The following is a 12,565-nucleotide window of genomic DNA, read 5'->3' on the forward strand; positions in this document are numbered from 1 at the left end:
CAAAATATACTAGATGGCAGAGTAAAAGAAATTAGGTTTCATTAGCACAAAATGAGGATAAAACTTTTATAGACAACACCTGGGCAAAAATAAAAGTCAAGGGCCTTCCATTATACAAAGCAAACTTCACTGGTATATTTCACACCTGGCCAGCAAACTTCTGTTATACAACTTGACAAAATGTGGGGTTCTAGGCACTTTCAAACATTTGTTTTTTAATGACAGTATGAATTGCTACAGCTTACTTCAAAGGAAATTTATCAATTCCTATTTATGAAATTGTAATACAATAAGACTTGTGAATGATTCATGGCTAAGAATGGTCCTATTTCAATACTTGTCGTGTATATATGAAACAATACAAAAATCTCACTTGCATTTATAATGACTAAATACTTTCCATAATGGATACATTTATGCTACAAAATACTTTCTAGCAGATGGATTTGATGAGAATGAATGCCTGACTCTGGGAACATCACAGAAGAGGGAACCAAGGAGTAGGAGGTCTAGAGGTGGGGAGGAAGTACTGTAAAGACTGTCATGGGCACAGGGCATGGCGGCTGCACCCAGGAACTCAAGGTAGCTATGGTTTCCTTCCTGAGATCTAGTGAACAAGAGCAGTCGGGCATGAGACTTGCTTTCCTCTCAGATTGTAGAGCTGGCATTTCTGTGTGCTTGTTTTAATTCTAAAGCGTTTTTTGTTCAGAATCCTATTGATCTAGAAACTGTTAAAAGCAGGAAGGCAGTGATGTCCGCGGCAAGTCTGAAGGCTGCTGCTGTAAACCACTGACTGCCCACTTCCGTCAGAGTCAGCATCCTCTGGCTGCTTAGCTTCCATCAGCTCCCCGCTCTTGACACCCATTACTCTAAACCTCCACTTAAAAGGTGCAGAGACGCTTCCTGGGTCCTGATTAAAATTCCCTGGTGGGAAAGCAACAGGCTGAGAAAGAAATTAGGGAAACAACACCCTTCACAACAGTCACAAATAATATAAAATATCTTGGCGTGACTCTAACTAAGGAAGTGAAAGATCTCTATGATAAGAACTTCAAGTCTCTGAAGAAAGAAATTAAAGAAGATCTCAGAAGATGGAAAGATCTCCCATGCTCATGGATTGGCAGGATCAATATAGTAAAAATGGCTATCTTGCCGAAAGCAATCTACAGATTCAATGCAATCCCCATCAAAATTCCAACTCAATTCTTCAACGAATTAGAAAGGGCAATTTGCAAATTCATCTGGAATAACAAAAAACCTAGGATAGCAAAAAGTCTTCTCAAGGATAAAAGAACCTCTGGTGGAATCACCATGCCTGACCTAAAGCTGTACTACAGAGCAATTGTGATCAAAACTGCATAGTACTGGTACAGTGACAGACAGGTAGATCAATGGAATAGAATTGAAGACCCAGAGATGAACCCACACACCTGTGGTCACTTGATCTTCGACAAGGGAGCTAAAACCATCCAGTGGAAAAAAGACAGCATTTTCAACAAATGGTGCTGGCACAGCTGTCGGTTATCATGTAGAAGAATGCGAATTGATCCATTCTTATCTCCTGGTACTAAGGTCAAGTCTAAGTGGATCAAGGAACTCCACATAAAACCAGAGACACTGAAACTTATAGAGGAGAAAGTGGGGGAAAGCCTCGAAGATATGGGCACAGGGGAAAAATTCCTGAACAGAACAGCAATGGCTTGTGCTGTAAGATCGAGAATTGACAAATGGAACCTAATGAAACTCCAAAGTTTCTGCAAGGCAAAAGACACCGTCAATAAGACAAAAAGACCACCAACAGATTGGGAAAGGATCTTTACCAATCCTAAATCAGATAGGGGACCAATATCCAATATATATATAAAAACTCAAGAAGGTGGACTCCAGAAAATCAAATAACCCCATTAAAAATGGGGCACTGAGCTAAACAAAGAATTCTCACCTGAGGAATACCGAATGGCTGAGAAGCATCTAAAAAAATGTTCAATATCCTTTGTCATCAGGGAAATGCAAATCAAAACAACCCTGAGATTCCACCTCACACCAGCCAGAATGGCTAAGATCAAAAATTCAGGTGACAGCAGATGCTGGCAAGGATGTGGAGAAAGAGGAACACTCCTCCATTGTTGGTGGGATTGCAAGCTGGTACAACTCTGGAAATCAATCTGGCAGTTCCTCAGAAAATTGGACATAGTACTACTGGATCCCGCAATACCTCTCCTGGGCATATATCCAGAAGATGTCCCAACCGGTAAGAAGAACACATGCTCCACTATGTTCATAGCAGCCTTATTTATAATAGCCAGAAGCTGGAGAACCCAGATGTCCCTCAACAGAGGAATGGATACAGAAAATGTGGTACATTTACACAATGGAGTACTACTCAGCTACTAAAAACAATGCATTTATGAAATTTGTAGGCAAATGGATGGATCTGGAGGGTATCATCCTGAGTGAGGTAACCCAATCACAAAAGAACTCACACAATATGTACTCACTGATAAGTGGATATTAGCCCAGAAACTTAGGATACCCAAGATATAAGATACAATTTGCTAAACACATGAAACTCAAGAACGAAGACCAAAATGTGGACACTTTGCCCCTTCTTAGAATTGGGAACAAAACACCCATGGAAGGAGTTACAGAGACAAAGTTTGGAGCTGAAACGAAAGGATAGACCATCAGGAGATTGCCACACCGGGGAATCCATCCCATAATCAGCCACCAAATGCAGACACCAGCAAGATTTTGCTGAAAGGACCCTGATATAGCTGTCTCTTGTGAGGTTATGCCAGTGCCTGGCAAACATAGAAGTGGATGCTCACAATCAGCTATTGGATGGAGCATAGGGCCCCCAATGGAGGAGCTAGAGAAAGTACCCAAGGAGCTAAAGGGGTCTGCAACCCTAAAGGTGAAACAACAATATGAACTAACCAGTACCCCCAGAGCTCGTGTCTCTAGCTGCATATGTACCAGAAGATGGCCTAGTCAGCCATCATTGGGAAGAGAGGCCCCTTGGTCCTGCAAACTTTATATGCCCTAGTACAGGGGAATACACCAGGGCCAAGAAGTGGGAGTGGGTGGGTAGGGGAGCGAGGGGTGGGAGGGTGTGTGGAGGGTATGGGGGACTTTTGGGATAGCATTTGAAATGTAAATAAATTAAATACTTAATAAAAAATTGGAAAAAAATTCCCTGGTGGGTTGTTAGTCACGTTTGTGTGTTTGCTTTGAGAAAGGCATGTTGCCAAGGTTGGTCTCAAGCAAGAGTTCACTCTGCCTCAGCTTCTTAAATGCTGGGATTACAAATGTGTACTACCCTGTCTGACTTTCATAGGTTTCTTATCACTTGGGTTTTTGAACCCTTTTTTATTTCTCCTTTACCAGGATCAAACTGTTTCTTTTTAGATCCTGCACTTTCTCACCCTCACAATCAATCCCACTGCCTACCTGAGATGCCCCTCTGCCTTCCTGTCTTGCAGAGACAGTCTAACACAGTGGTTCTCAACCTGTGGGTCACAACTCCTTTAGGGGTTAAACAATATTTTCATAGAGGTCACCTAAGAAAATGCAGATATTTGCATTACAATTCATAGTAGTAGCAAAATTAAAGTTATGATGTAGCAACAAAAATAATTTTATGGTTGGGGGTCGGGGAGTCATCACAACATTGAAGAATTGTAATAAAGGTCACAGCACCAGGAAGGTTGAGAACCACTGGTCTAATGGGTATTTAAGGATGACCTGCTTGAAATAGAGTACTGTTCTGGGGGCTCTGTGTACATAGGGAGCAGAATAAGCTATGTGCTCCAGCGCAGTACCTTGTTACCTTGTTTTTGGAATGTAAGGGAGAGAAAGGCATATGTGCATAGGTGTGTGATTCAGTGTGTGTGTTGGGAGGCAGGAGTTAAAGGAGAGGTGGTGAACTTGCAATGACACAAAATCAATCTGAAAATACAGAGGACTGGGGACACCAGGATTTCTACACATGCTGGGGACTTTTTGAATAAAGTAGTAGGACAGGGGCCAATGAGATGGCTTGGTGGTTAAGACCACGGGTGGCTCTTCTAGGGACGAGGATTCCATGCCCAGCTCCTGCATGCTGTCTCACAACCATCCGTAACTCAAGTTCCAGGGAGGCTGATGCTCTCTTCTCACCTCTGCAGGCACCAGGCACACAGACAGATACAGACAAAAAGGCAAGAACTTCTTAATCATTATCCCATTTTGCATTTTATTGGCTGTCCTATACTCTTCTCCAGGTTTAACATGTCCTACCCTACCAGTTCCACTAGTTTCTCTTAACATGTGAGCCGAAATGAAGCACATGGAACCTTGGTCCATGCCTGCCTTTTCCCTCAAGACTATAGACCTTCAGCATCCTTGGTTCATTTCTCTCTCTCTCTCTCTCTCTCCCCCTCTCTCTCTCTCTCTCTCTCTGTGTGTGTGTGTGTGTGTATGTGTGTGTGTGTGTGTTTGATAGTGAAGACAGCTGACTTAGGCTAGGAAAGTGCTCTACCAATAGTGGAATCTCCAGCCTACTTACTTGCTCTGTCACAGGGCTGTATGGAGTTCATAAAGTCCAAAAGGTTAACAACCCACAACTCACTCAGCTCACCTGGTCTCTTCTTATGTTGGCTCCTGGCCACCAGAGAGATTAAATTCTTGACTGGGTTGGGTCCTAGTGACCACGGTGCATTTTTCAGTGAGCGCCCTGAAACACAAAGCTTTACCTCCAGTCTAAAGCAGACAGAGTGCCATTGTGCTATGTCCTAGACAAAAAGTAGAAGCAAGGTACTGTGACTATAAATGAACTCATGACTAAGGGGAACCCCCTCAATCGTTCAGCATCCCTAGACGAAAATGCAGACAGATCCTAGACTTAAGGGAAATAAAGAAGCTAAAATTGATGGAACCCATGGGGTTTTACAGTGGTTTGACACACTGCAGCCCACCCTACCAGGTATCAGAAGTTCAAGGTGAAAGGCAATAAATTGAACTGTCTACCAGTTGTGCCCAAACCTGGGAAAGGGCATAAACTGTTGCTATGGGAACAAAGTCTGGAGAGAGGCATCCAGAGAGCACCTGGTTCAGGTCCTACTCATCTTTCCAGCTGCCATTTCAGACTACTAACTGTGAGACAGAGAAAGAACAGAACCTGAAAAAGAAGAACCAGTGTGGTGTGACGGGTAGCCAAGAGTAGAGAAGAAATAAAAGGAATCTATAAGGACAAACGCCCCAAAGCCAGGCATGGTGGCACATGCCTGTAATCCCAGAATTCAAGAAGCAGAAGCAGAAAGATAGTAGATTTGAGGCCAGCCTTGGCTACGTGCTTGCTTCAAAGCAAACAAACAAATGTGATCGCAACCCCACAGAGGAGTCGTTATAGTCTAATTTTCATTGATACCTCCTCTAGCTCGGACCTCATTTGTAGAGTTTAGCATGCTCAGCTTAACTAAATTACATATCCTCATTTCCTCAGTCATGTTTGATGTTTGGAAGCCTTGTTCCAAAACTACTTTAGCTTTTATGTTTTAAGATAAAACCCTATAGGCACTTAGCTCTGTAGCGCCCAGCCAACAGTTCCACATTGGGGAGATGAAAGAGGTGTAGGTCTGTCCTGGCAGGAATGTCTGGTTGGTGTCAGGAGTACAGCCTACATGGTCAGTGGGCAAAGGCCTCTTGGGCAAGTTGAGGTGAATAATATTGATACAAACAGGTTGTCTACTTTTCCTTTGGCCACACCTTATTATTCTCCTTAGGACTGCATTAACACATCCAATTAAAATTGGATGATATAACATTTTTAGTATATGACACAAATATTGTACATACTTGTATTAAGTTGTTTTATATGAATTTCAAATTTAATTTCATAGCCCATATTTGTATATGTGTGTAAATGTGTGTGTGTGTGTGTGTGTGTGTGTGTGTGTGTGTGCACCTGTGTGCATATGGAGGCCAGAGGACAATGCTGGGTGTTATTCTTTAAAGCGTCATCTATCTTTTTAAGCATTTTCATTTTTTTTTTATTTATCGAGGTAGGGCACACATATGTGCTTGTTCATATGCACACACACATACACACACACACACATGTGCACTTGCAGACACACACACACACACACACACACACACACACACAAATGGTACATATGTGGAAGCCAGAGGACAACCTGAGGAGTTGATTCTCTTGTTTCTAATGTGTGGGTCCTGGGGATCCAAATTTGGCAGCAAGTGCCTTTACCTTCTTAGACATCTCTCAGCCCTTTTCAATTTTTATTTTATATTCGAAATTTAAAACAGGTCTCTCATTGGCCTCAAACTCTCTCATAAGCTAGGCAAGGCTGGATGGCCAGTGAACCCACATGATCTGCCTATCTCTATTTCCTCAGCACTGAGATTACAAGTAGGTGCCATCGGGACCAGTTCTTTTTAGTAGGTGTTCTGGGGAACCTAAGACAGATCGTTCCAGGCAAGCCCTCTATGGACTAAGCCAACTCTGCAGTTCTATGTCAAGTATTTTTTAAAACATTACTTTGTAGGACTCAGATTTCTCCTTATGCCAGGAGGGTCAGGTTTGGAAGCAAGAGCCTTTACACACTGAGCCACTCCACCAGCCTTATATTAGGTATTTTATCTAAACATCCAACATCTACTTGCTATTGATCACATGGTTACAATATAAAGTGTCTCAAGACCTGCTCCTTCTGCCGGAATACATAGCTTATCTGTTGACGGTCTATTGTGTCTCAATAACATTCCCAGGAAGCTTGTATAAAATATTCCTTTCATCCTTACAGCAATCCTGTAGAGTGGGTATAATCCTCTATAAAAGGGGCATGTACCCGTCTGTACTCTTTCCTACCTCTGCCTGAGATTAATTAATGTGCTAGTTCTCCATCAGCCAAATGGTACTCCACCATTCCTACTGCACTGCCCATAGGTGAGTATAAAGCATATAATAGGCCATTTCATGAAGATACCCACTTACCCTTCTAAATGATATTTGGAGATACTATCTTCAAATTACTTCCACAACAGTGTAATAAAGATAGGGTATTTTTGAGACCAGCTATTTTTACACGATACTGCAAGTCTGTCTTCTTTTCTTCTCCCACAGAACATATGTTTGACTCAACCCTAATAGAAAAAAAAATGAAGGAAAAAGGAAGGAAAGAAGGAAGGAAAGAAAGAAGGAAGGAAGGAAAGAAGGAAGGAAGGCTCCCACAGTGCATATATTTGACTCAATCCTAACACACAAAAGAAGAAAGAAAGAAAGAAAGAAAGAAAGAAAGAAAGAAAGAAAGAAAGAAAGAAAGGAAGGAAGGAAGGAAGGAAGAAAGAAAGAAAGAAAGGAAGGAAGGAAGGAAGGAAAGAGAGAGAGAGGGGGAAGGAAGGAAGGAAGGAAGAAAGAAAGAAAGAAAGAAAGAAAGAAAGAAAGAAAGAAAGAAAGAAAGAAAGAAAGGAAGAAAGAAAGTCACTTCACAGTGGGCCAAACCTCACCATTATTACCTCAGTTTGGATTTCAGTTGTTTGAATATACCTCCTGTTCATGCCTTCAGTGGGATTTTTTTTTGTTTCTGTCCCAGATGTTAACACTTTACATTGCTCTGTGGATTTCTCTAAACCTAATTATTTTTACCATTTAAGGGCATTCTTGTTTCAAAGTCGATTGTGTATTTGTAAACGTTCTTGAGTATTGGAGCTGCAGAGGCAGCACACTGGATCAAGACTATTGAGGCTGATCTTTCTGAACTACATGGGGGCTCACAACATCCAGGACTCCAGTTCCATGGGATTGGACGCCCTCTTCTGGCCTCTTCAGACACCAGGCACCTATGAGGTGCAAGACATATGTAAGCAAAATATACGCAGGTAACAGATTAAAGTGTTTTAAAGTTCTTGAGTCTTTTGTACTTCACAAATGTTCAAAGTTCCAATAATGGCCAAGTGATGGTCTCATTGCCTGCTCAACCAAATGAGATGTAATCTCTCTAAATTGCCTTTCATTTTGCTGAAACTATTTTGCTCCTAGGATGAACCTGAGAGGTTAAAGAAGAATCATTGTCCAGGTATTGATACTTAGGTATAATTCTGACAAGCACAGCATAGATGAAGAAATGTTCTGGGGGGCTGGAGAGAGGACTCAATGATTAAGAGCAATGACTGCTCTTCTAGAGGTCATGAGTTCAATTCCCAGCAACCACATGGTGGCTCCCAACCATCTGATGTCCTCTTCTGGTGTGTCTGAAGAGAGTGACAGTGTACTTACATACATTAAATAAATAAATAAATAAATAAATAAATAAATATGAAAAAAGAGAAATGTTCTAAACTTAATATTCCATTCCACATACTTCATTCTGTGAGTCAGTCCACAAAAGTGCAGGGTGATCTACAGGGAAGATATGTATGAAGAGGATTTAAAAAAAAAAAATTGAAAAAACTCAAGAGACCAAAAGCTTTTGAGAACATTGCTTTGAGTATCTCTAGATATTGACCACAGATTTTAAAACTCTGTCTTAGTCCAAAGTCTCTTCTGTTGCAAAAGAAGAAAAAAGCTTTCAGAAATGGCTAAAGTTTTCCCGGCAGTGAAATGCAGGAGGAAGCATTTACATTGATTTTTTTAGGGCTCTTGAGAATTAGCCTATGTCTTACCAACTGTGTGCCTGGTCCAGGGTATTGTTGGGTGAGCAGGAAGATCACAATGCCGGGGCTGGCTGTGGGCTTTAAATATTAAAGCAAGCTCCAGGAGAGAGCGAGCATTATAAGCTGCTCAGGTTAGGCATGGAGGTTTTAGGTTACCCTGAGATTAAAGGCTCACTCACCTCCCCAGGCAAGGAATACACTAAGCCGGTTTAATTTGAAGTAGACATGTACCCTGATGTTCCTGGACAGAGGGATGGAAGTGGATATGAACCCCCATTGTTTCTTCCATGGAATCCCAAAAGTATGAGTATTTTGCAACAAGCACGAATCCATGTGTTCTAATAAGACCCCGTACTTTATTATTTTATTATTATTTTCAAACCACGTATTTTATTATCTTACCTTTTGCGGTGCTGGGAACTGAACCCGTGGTCTAGAATATGCTAGTCAAATGCCATACTACCGAGCTACATCTACAGCCCATAGAGCCAAGAATTATAAATTAACAGTTTTGTTTTTAGCAGTTCTAGAGATCAAACCCGAGACCTTGTGCATGTTCCCTAAGTATTTCCGTGGCCAGCAACATTGCTGGAACTTAACTCAAGCACAGGGCTTGAGAAGCGCTGCAGGGATGACACAGCGCCAGAGGGAAAGTGGTGGTGATCAACTCACAAGCCAAACTTGGAAGGAAGCCAGGAGAAGGATGGCTGACTGCCAGCCACCTTTCTGCCTCTCATGATCAGATTAGCCGCCTGTCATTCCCTATGCTGTAAACCCAAGCTGTCAAGTAAACCCCAAATCCAAATCCAAAACAAAACAAACAAAACCCCCAGTCTCAAAAATCTGCTATCCCATCCCTAACATTAAGTGCTTACAGCACATACAGAGCGGAGATTTTTATATGGAGTTGGAAAATGACAAGCTGGGCTGTGGCAGCACATGCCTTTAATCCCGGGACCGCAGGAGGCAGAGGCAGGCAGATCGCTGAACTCCAGGCCAGTCTGGGCTACAGAATGAGTGCCAGAATAGCCAGGGCTACACAGAGAAACCTTGTTTAGAAAAACCACAAACCAAAACAAAAAGTCCAGAAGGAATACATGAGTTAATACATAGTTAAGCTCTTACTGCCACCTGTCCCCAACTCCAAAAAGATGGAGGAACTGTCCACTTTGCAGGCTCAAAGATTTCCAACGATTTTTTGGCCTCTCTAGCTGTGGGGGAATGCTCCTGGCAGCCACTGGCTCACTGCTGGAGCCGAGAGAGAAGACAGTCTGACAGTCAAGGGAGAGGAAGCCAATGCAGGACACCAGGTGCATTTGTTTGACGTTTCTATTCCAGGGAGCATTTTGTAACAAACACACTAAGGCTCTGAGAGATTCCTGGATTCATGGACCTTAGTTTATTCTAAGAAGTTTCAAGAATTCACCAAGGTTTGCCTTCTCCATTTAGTGTTGAGGGGTACTGCGTAGTCACCAGAGTTGGCAACATGCCCATCCCTGGTCTTGGACTCCCACCACCACCACAGCTGCCAAGGACTAGTTTCTCAAAGTTTCTCAGTTTTGGAGAAAATCACAGTCAACTAATATAGTTCTGGCTTATAATGAAGAACATCTGCGCACAGACAACTTACCTGTCAATCATCCTATTGCCCAGCCCATCAAGAGTGGTCCGTTTACATTGAAATCCACAAAAGGCATCTTCTCCCCAACCTAATCCCAGCTCCTAAACAGCTGCCCCCTTTTCAAGCACTGTCCCAGCTATCCAGAGTCCCACCTCTGACGCAGGGCCCTCCTGCCTGGCAGCCGGCCCTTGATTTATTTGGTTGGTTGGTTGGTTTGGTTTTTGAGACGGGGTTTCTCTGTGTAGCTCTTGCTGTCCTGGAACTCACTCTGTAGACCTTCGAACTCAGAAATCCACCTGCCTCTGCCTCCCAAGTGCTGGGATTAAAGGCATGCGCCACCACTGCCCCGGCCAGCCCTCACTTGGAGGAAGGTATAGACTTCGATTTGTTAAGTCCAGAAGTCATAACAGGGTGGCTGTTTGGGACCACGAAGTGCTTTAATAGTCTGACCAGGCGGGAGGCAGAGGCAGGCGGATTTCTGAGTTCAAGGCCAGCCTGGTCTATAGAGTGAGTTCCAGGACAGCCAGGGCTATACAGAGAAACCCTGTCTCAAAAAAAAAAAAAAAAAAAAAAAGTCTGACCAGGGTGACTCCATATGTGCTCAGATGACACTCGAGCTTACTGGATGGAGTCCCAGGTCAGTGGGAAAGTGGAACGAGGGTCTACCACTTGTGCTTCTGGTCCAGGCTATGAATGCTACTAAGTGACCCAAGATACGGTCTTCACTTTCCAATTGTCACTGGATATTCTATTTCGGATTAATGTATTCCGCGGCTATAGGAGAATCCAGAGAGGACTAGTCACCCTGATACTCAGGTTGGGAATCAGGACTGTCTGGTCCATAGCTAAATGACTCCACGCTGCGTGCCAGCTATGAGCATTGGAGTGGGGTGTGGGATTAGAGTTTTAAGGGCTCATACCAGAGAGGCACAATCCTCCTTTCTGATGACCACGTAGAGTCTGGTTCCCCCCCCCCCCGCCTTTTTCCCTTCCCTCTAAGTTCCAGGTACAGTGAACAAACGTAGCCGCAGTTAAGCACCGTTTCTTCCAACCCAGACCAGCAGAGCCCTCTCAGTATTTCCCGACACACCTCGCCTGAACACCACTCAGAGGCGTCTCTGGGCAGTTTCTCAGACGCCCCCTGAGGTCCAGCTTCTTGAAAGCTTTTCCACTTAGGCGAAGCCATCCAGCTAACGCTCTGAACCACTCCCAGCTTGTGTCCCAAAGATTTCAGGAGAAGTCTGGGGCTGGCATCTCGCCAGTCCACAGCTCCCTCTACCCTGGTACCAAGGAAAGCTACTCCGCATGTTTCCCGCCCACGGCAATGCTGAGAACCAGAGCTAGAACTGTCCCTGTCCCACACAGCGACAGGCTGCGCGCGGACTCGGAGCTGCCTCCCGGCCTCTGAGATAACGGATCGGCGGACCCTCCCTCTTCATCCCGCACCTGCCACCCATTCCAAGTCTCTGTGCTGTCCGGCAGCCCTTTAGTTTCCATCCTCTCCCTCCGGGCTCCCTCACCGCTCCTCCAACTAGCTCTACGAGTCCCCTTTCTTCGACATAAAGAAAAGGCAGCCACGGTGCATTGTGTGCAGCTGGGATGCGCTAGTGCGGAGCACAGACCCGATTCCAGCTTGTGTGCCCCCAGCACGGGACCGCTCCGATGCCGCAGCCCACCCTCAGGTCCTGAGTGCCCAGCCGGGACCACGGACACAGCCCCAAAGCGGAGATGCTTACCTTGCCCTTGGCAAGCAATTCCATAATGTAGCCAAATTCACTTATCTCCTCTGATTCCGACATGGTCAAGACCCTTTAGGAACTCTAGACCAGCCAGACGGGCTCATCGAATGTGGTCCTTTCCCCGCCTTTCTCTCTGTTCAGCGTGAGTTTGCCCAGCCCTCCTCCAGAGGCACGGTTAAAAGTAGAGAGGAGAAAGCTGAGGGCGGGGCCGTGTGGGATGCAGGCCCAGGAGGACCCGGGCAGTCTTGTCCAGCCTCCCAGGCCCTAGCTGCACCAGGCTGGCCAGCGCCAGCTAACGGAACAAATAAGGGCGGCGGCGAGCTTGTGTCCAGCCCTCCCGGGTGGTGCTGAGACGAGGCCACGCCTCCTCGGGGGTCGTGTCCCCCAGCGGTCCCGACAAACACGCCAGCACACAAAGCGGGGCTCCTGGCAGGCGAGCACTCAGCCCCGACAGCTCCAGGGACTTGATCTGATGCCGGGTAGACTGGCGCTCCTGGGCTCTAAGAGCCAGGACAAGAAAAAAAAAAAAAAAAAAAAAAAAAAACCATCGCGT

General features: G+C 44.6%; 1 protein-coding gene across 1 annotated transcript in view; it reads right to left on the minus strand.

Annotated features, from left to right (window-relative positions):
- Nucleotides 1-12,315, minus strand: part of Trim36 (tripartite motif-containing 36) — a 47,308-nt gene extending 34,993 nt beyond the window's left edge. The window contains exon 1 of the mRNA NM_178872.4: nucleotides 12,010-12,315. Within this exon, the coding sequence (NP_849203.2) occupies nucleotides 12,010-12,072 (63 nt within the window). The 5' untranslated portion in view covers nucleotides 12,073-12,315. The remainder of the gene's footprint in view (nucleotides 1-12,009) is intronic.
- Between the last annotated feature and the right edge of the window lie 250 nt (nucleotides 12,316-12,565).

This window comes from Mus musculus, chromosome 18 (genome assembly GCF_000001635.26).
Source record: "Mus musculus strain C57BL/6J chromosome 18, GRCm38.p6 C57BL/6J".
In the NCBI taxonomy this organism is placed as follows: domain Eukaryota; kingdom Metazoa; phylum Chordata; class Mammalia; order Rodentia; family Muridae; genus Mus; species Mus musculus.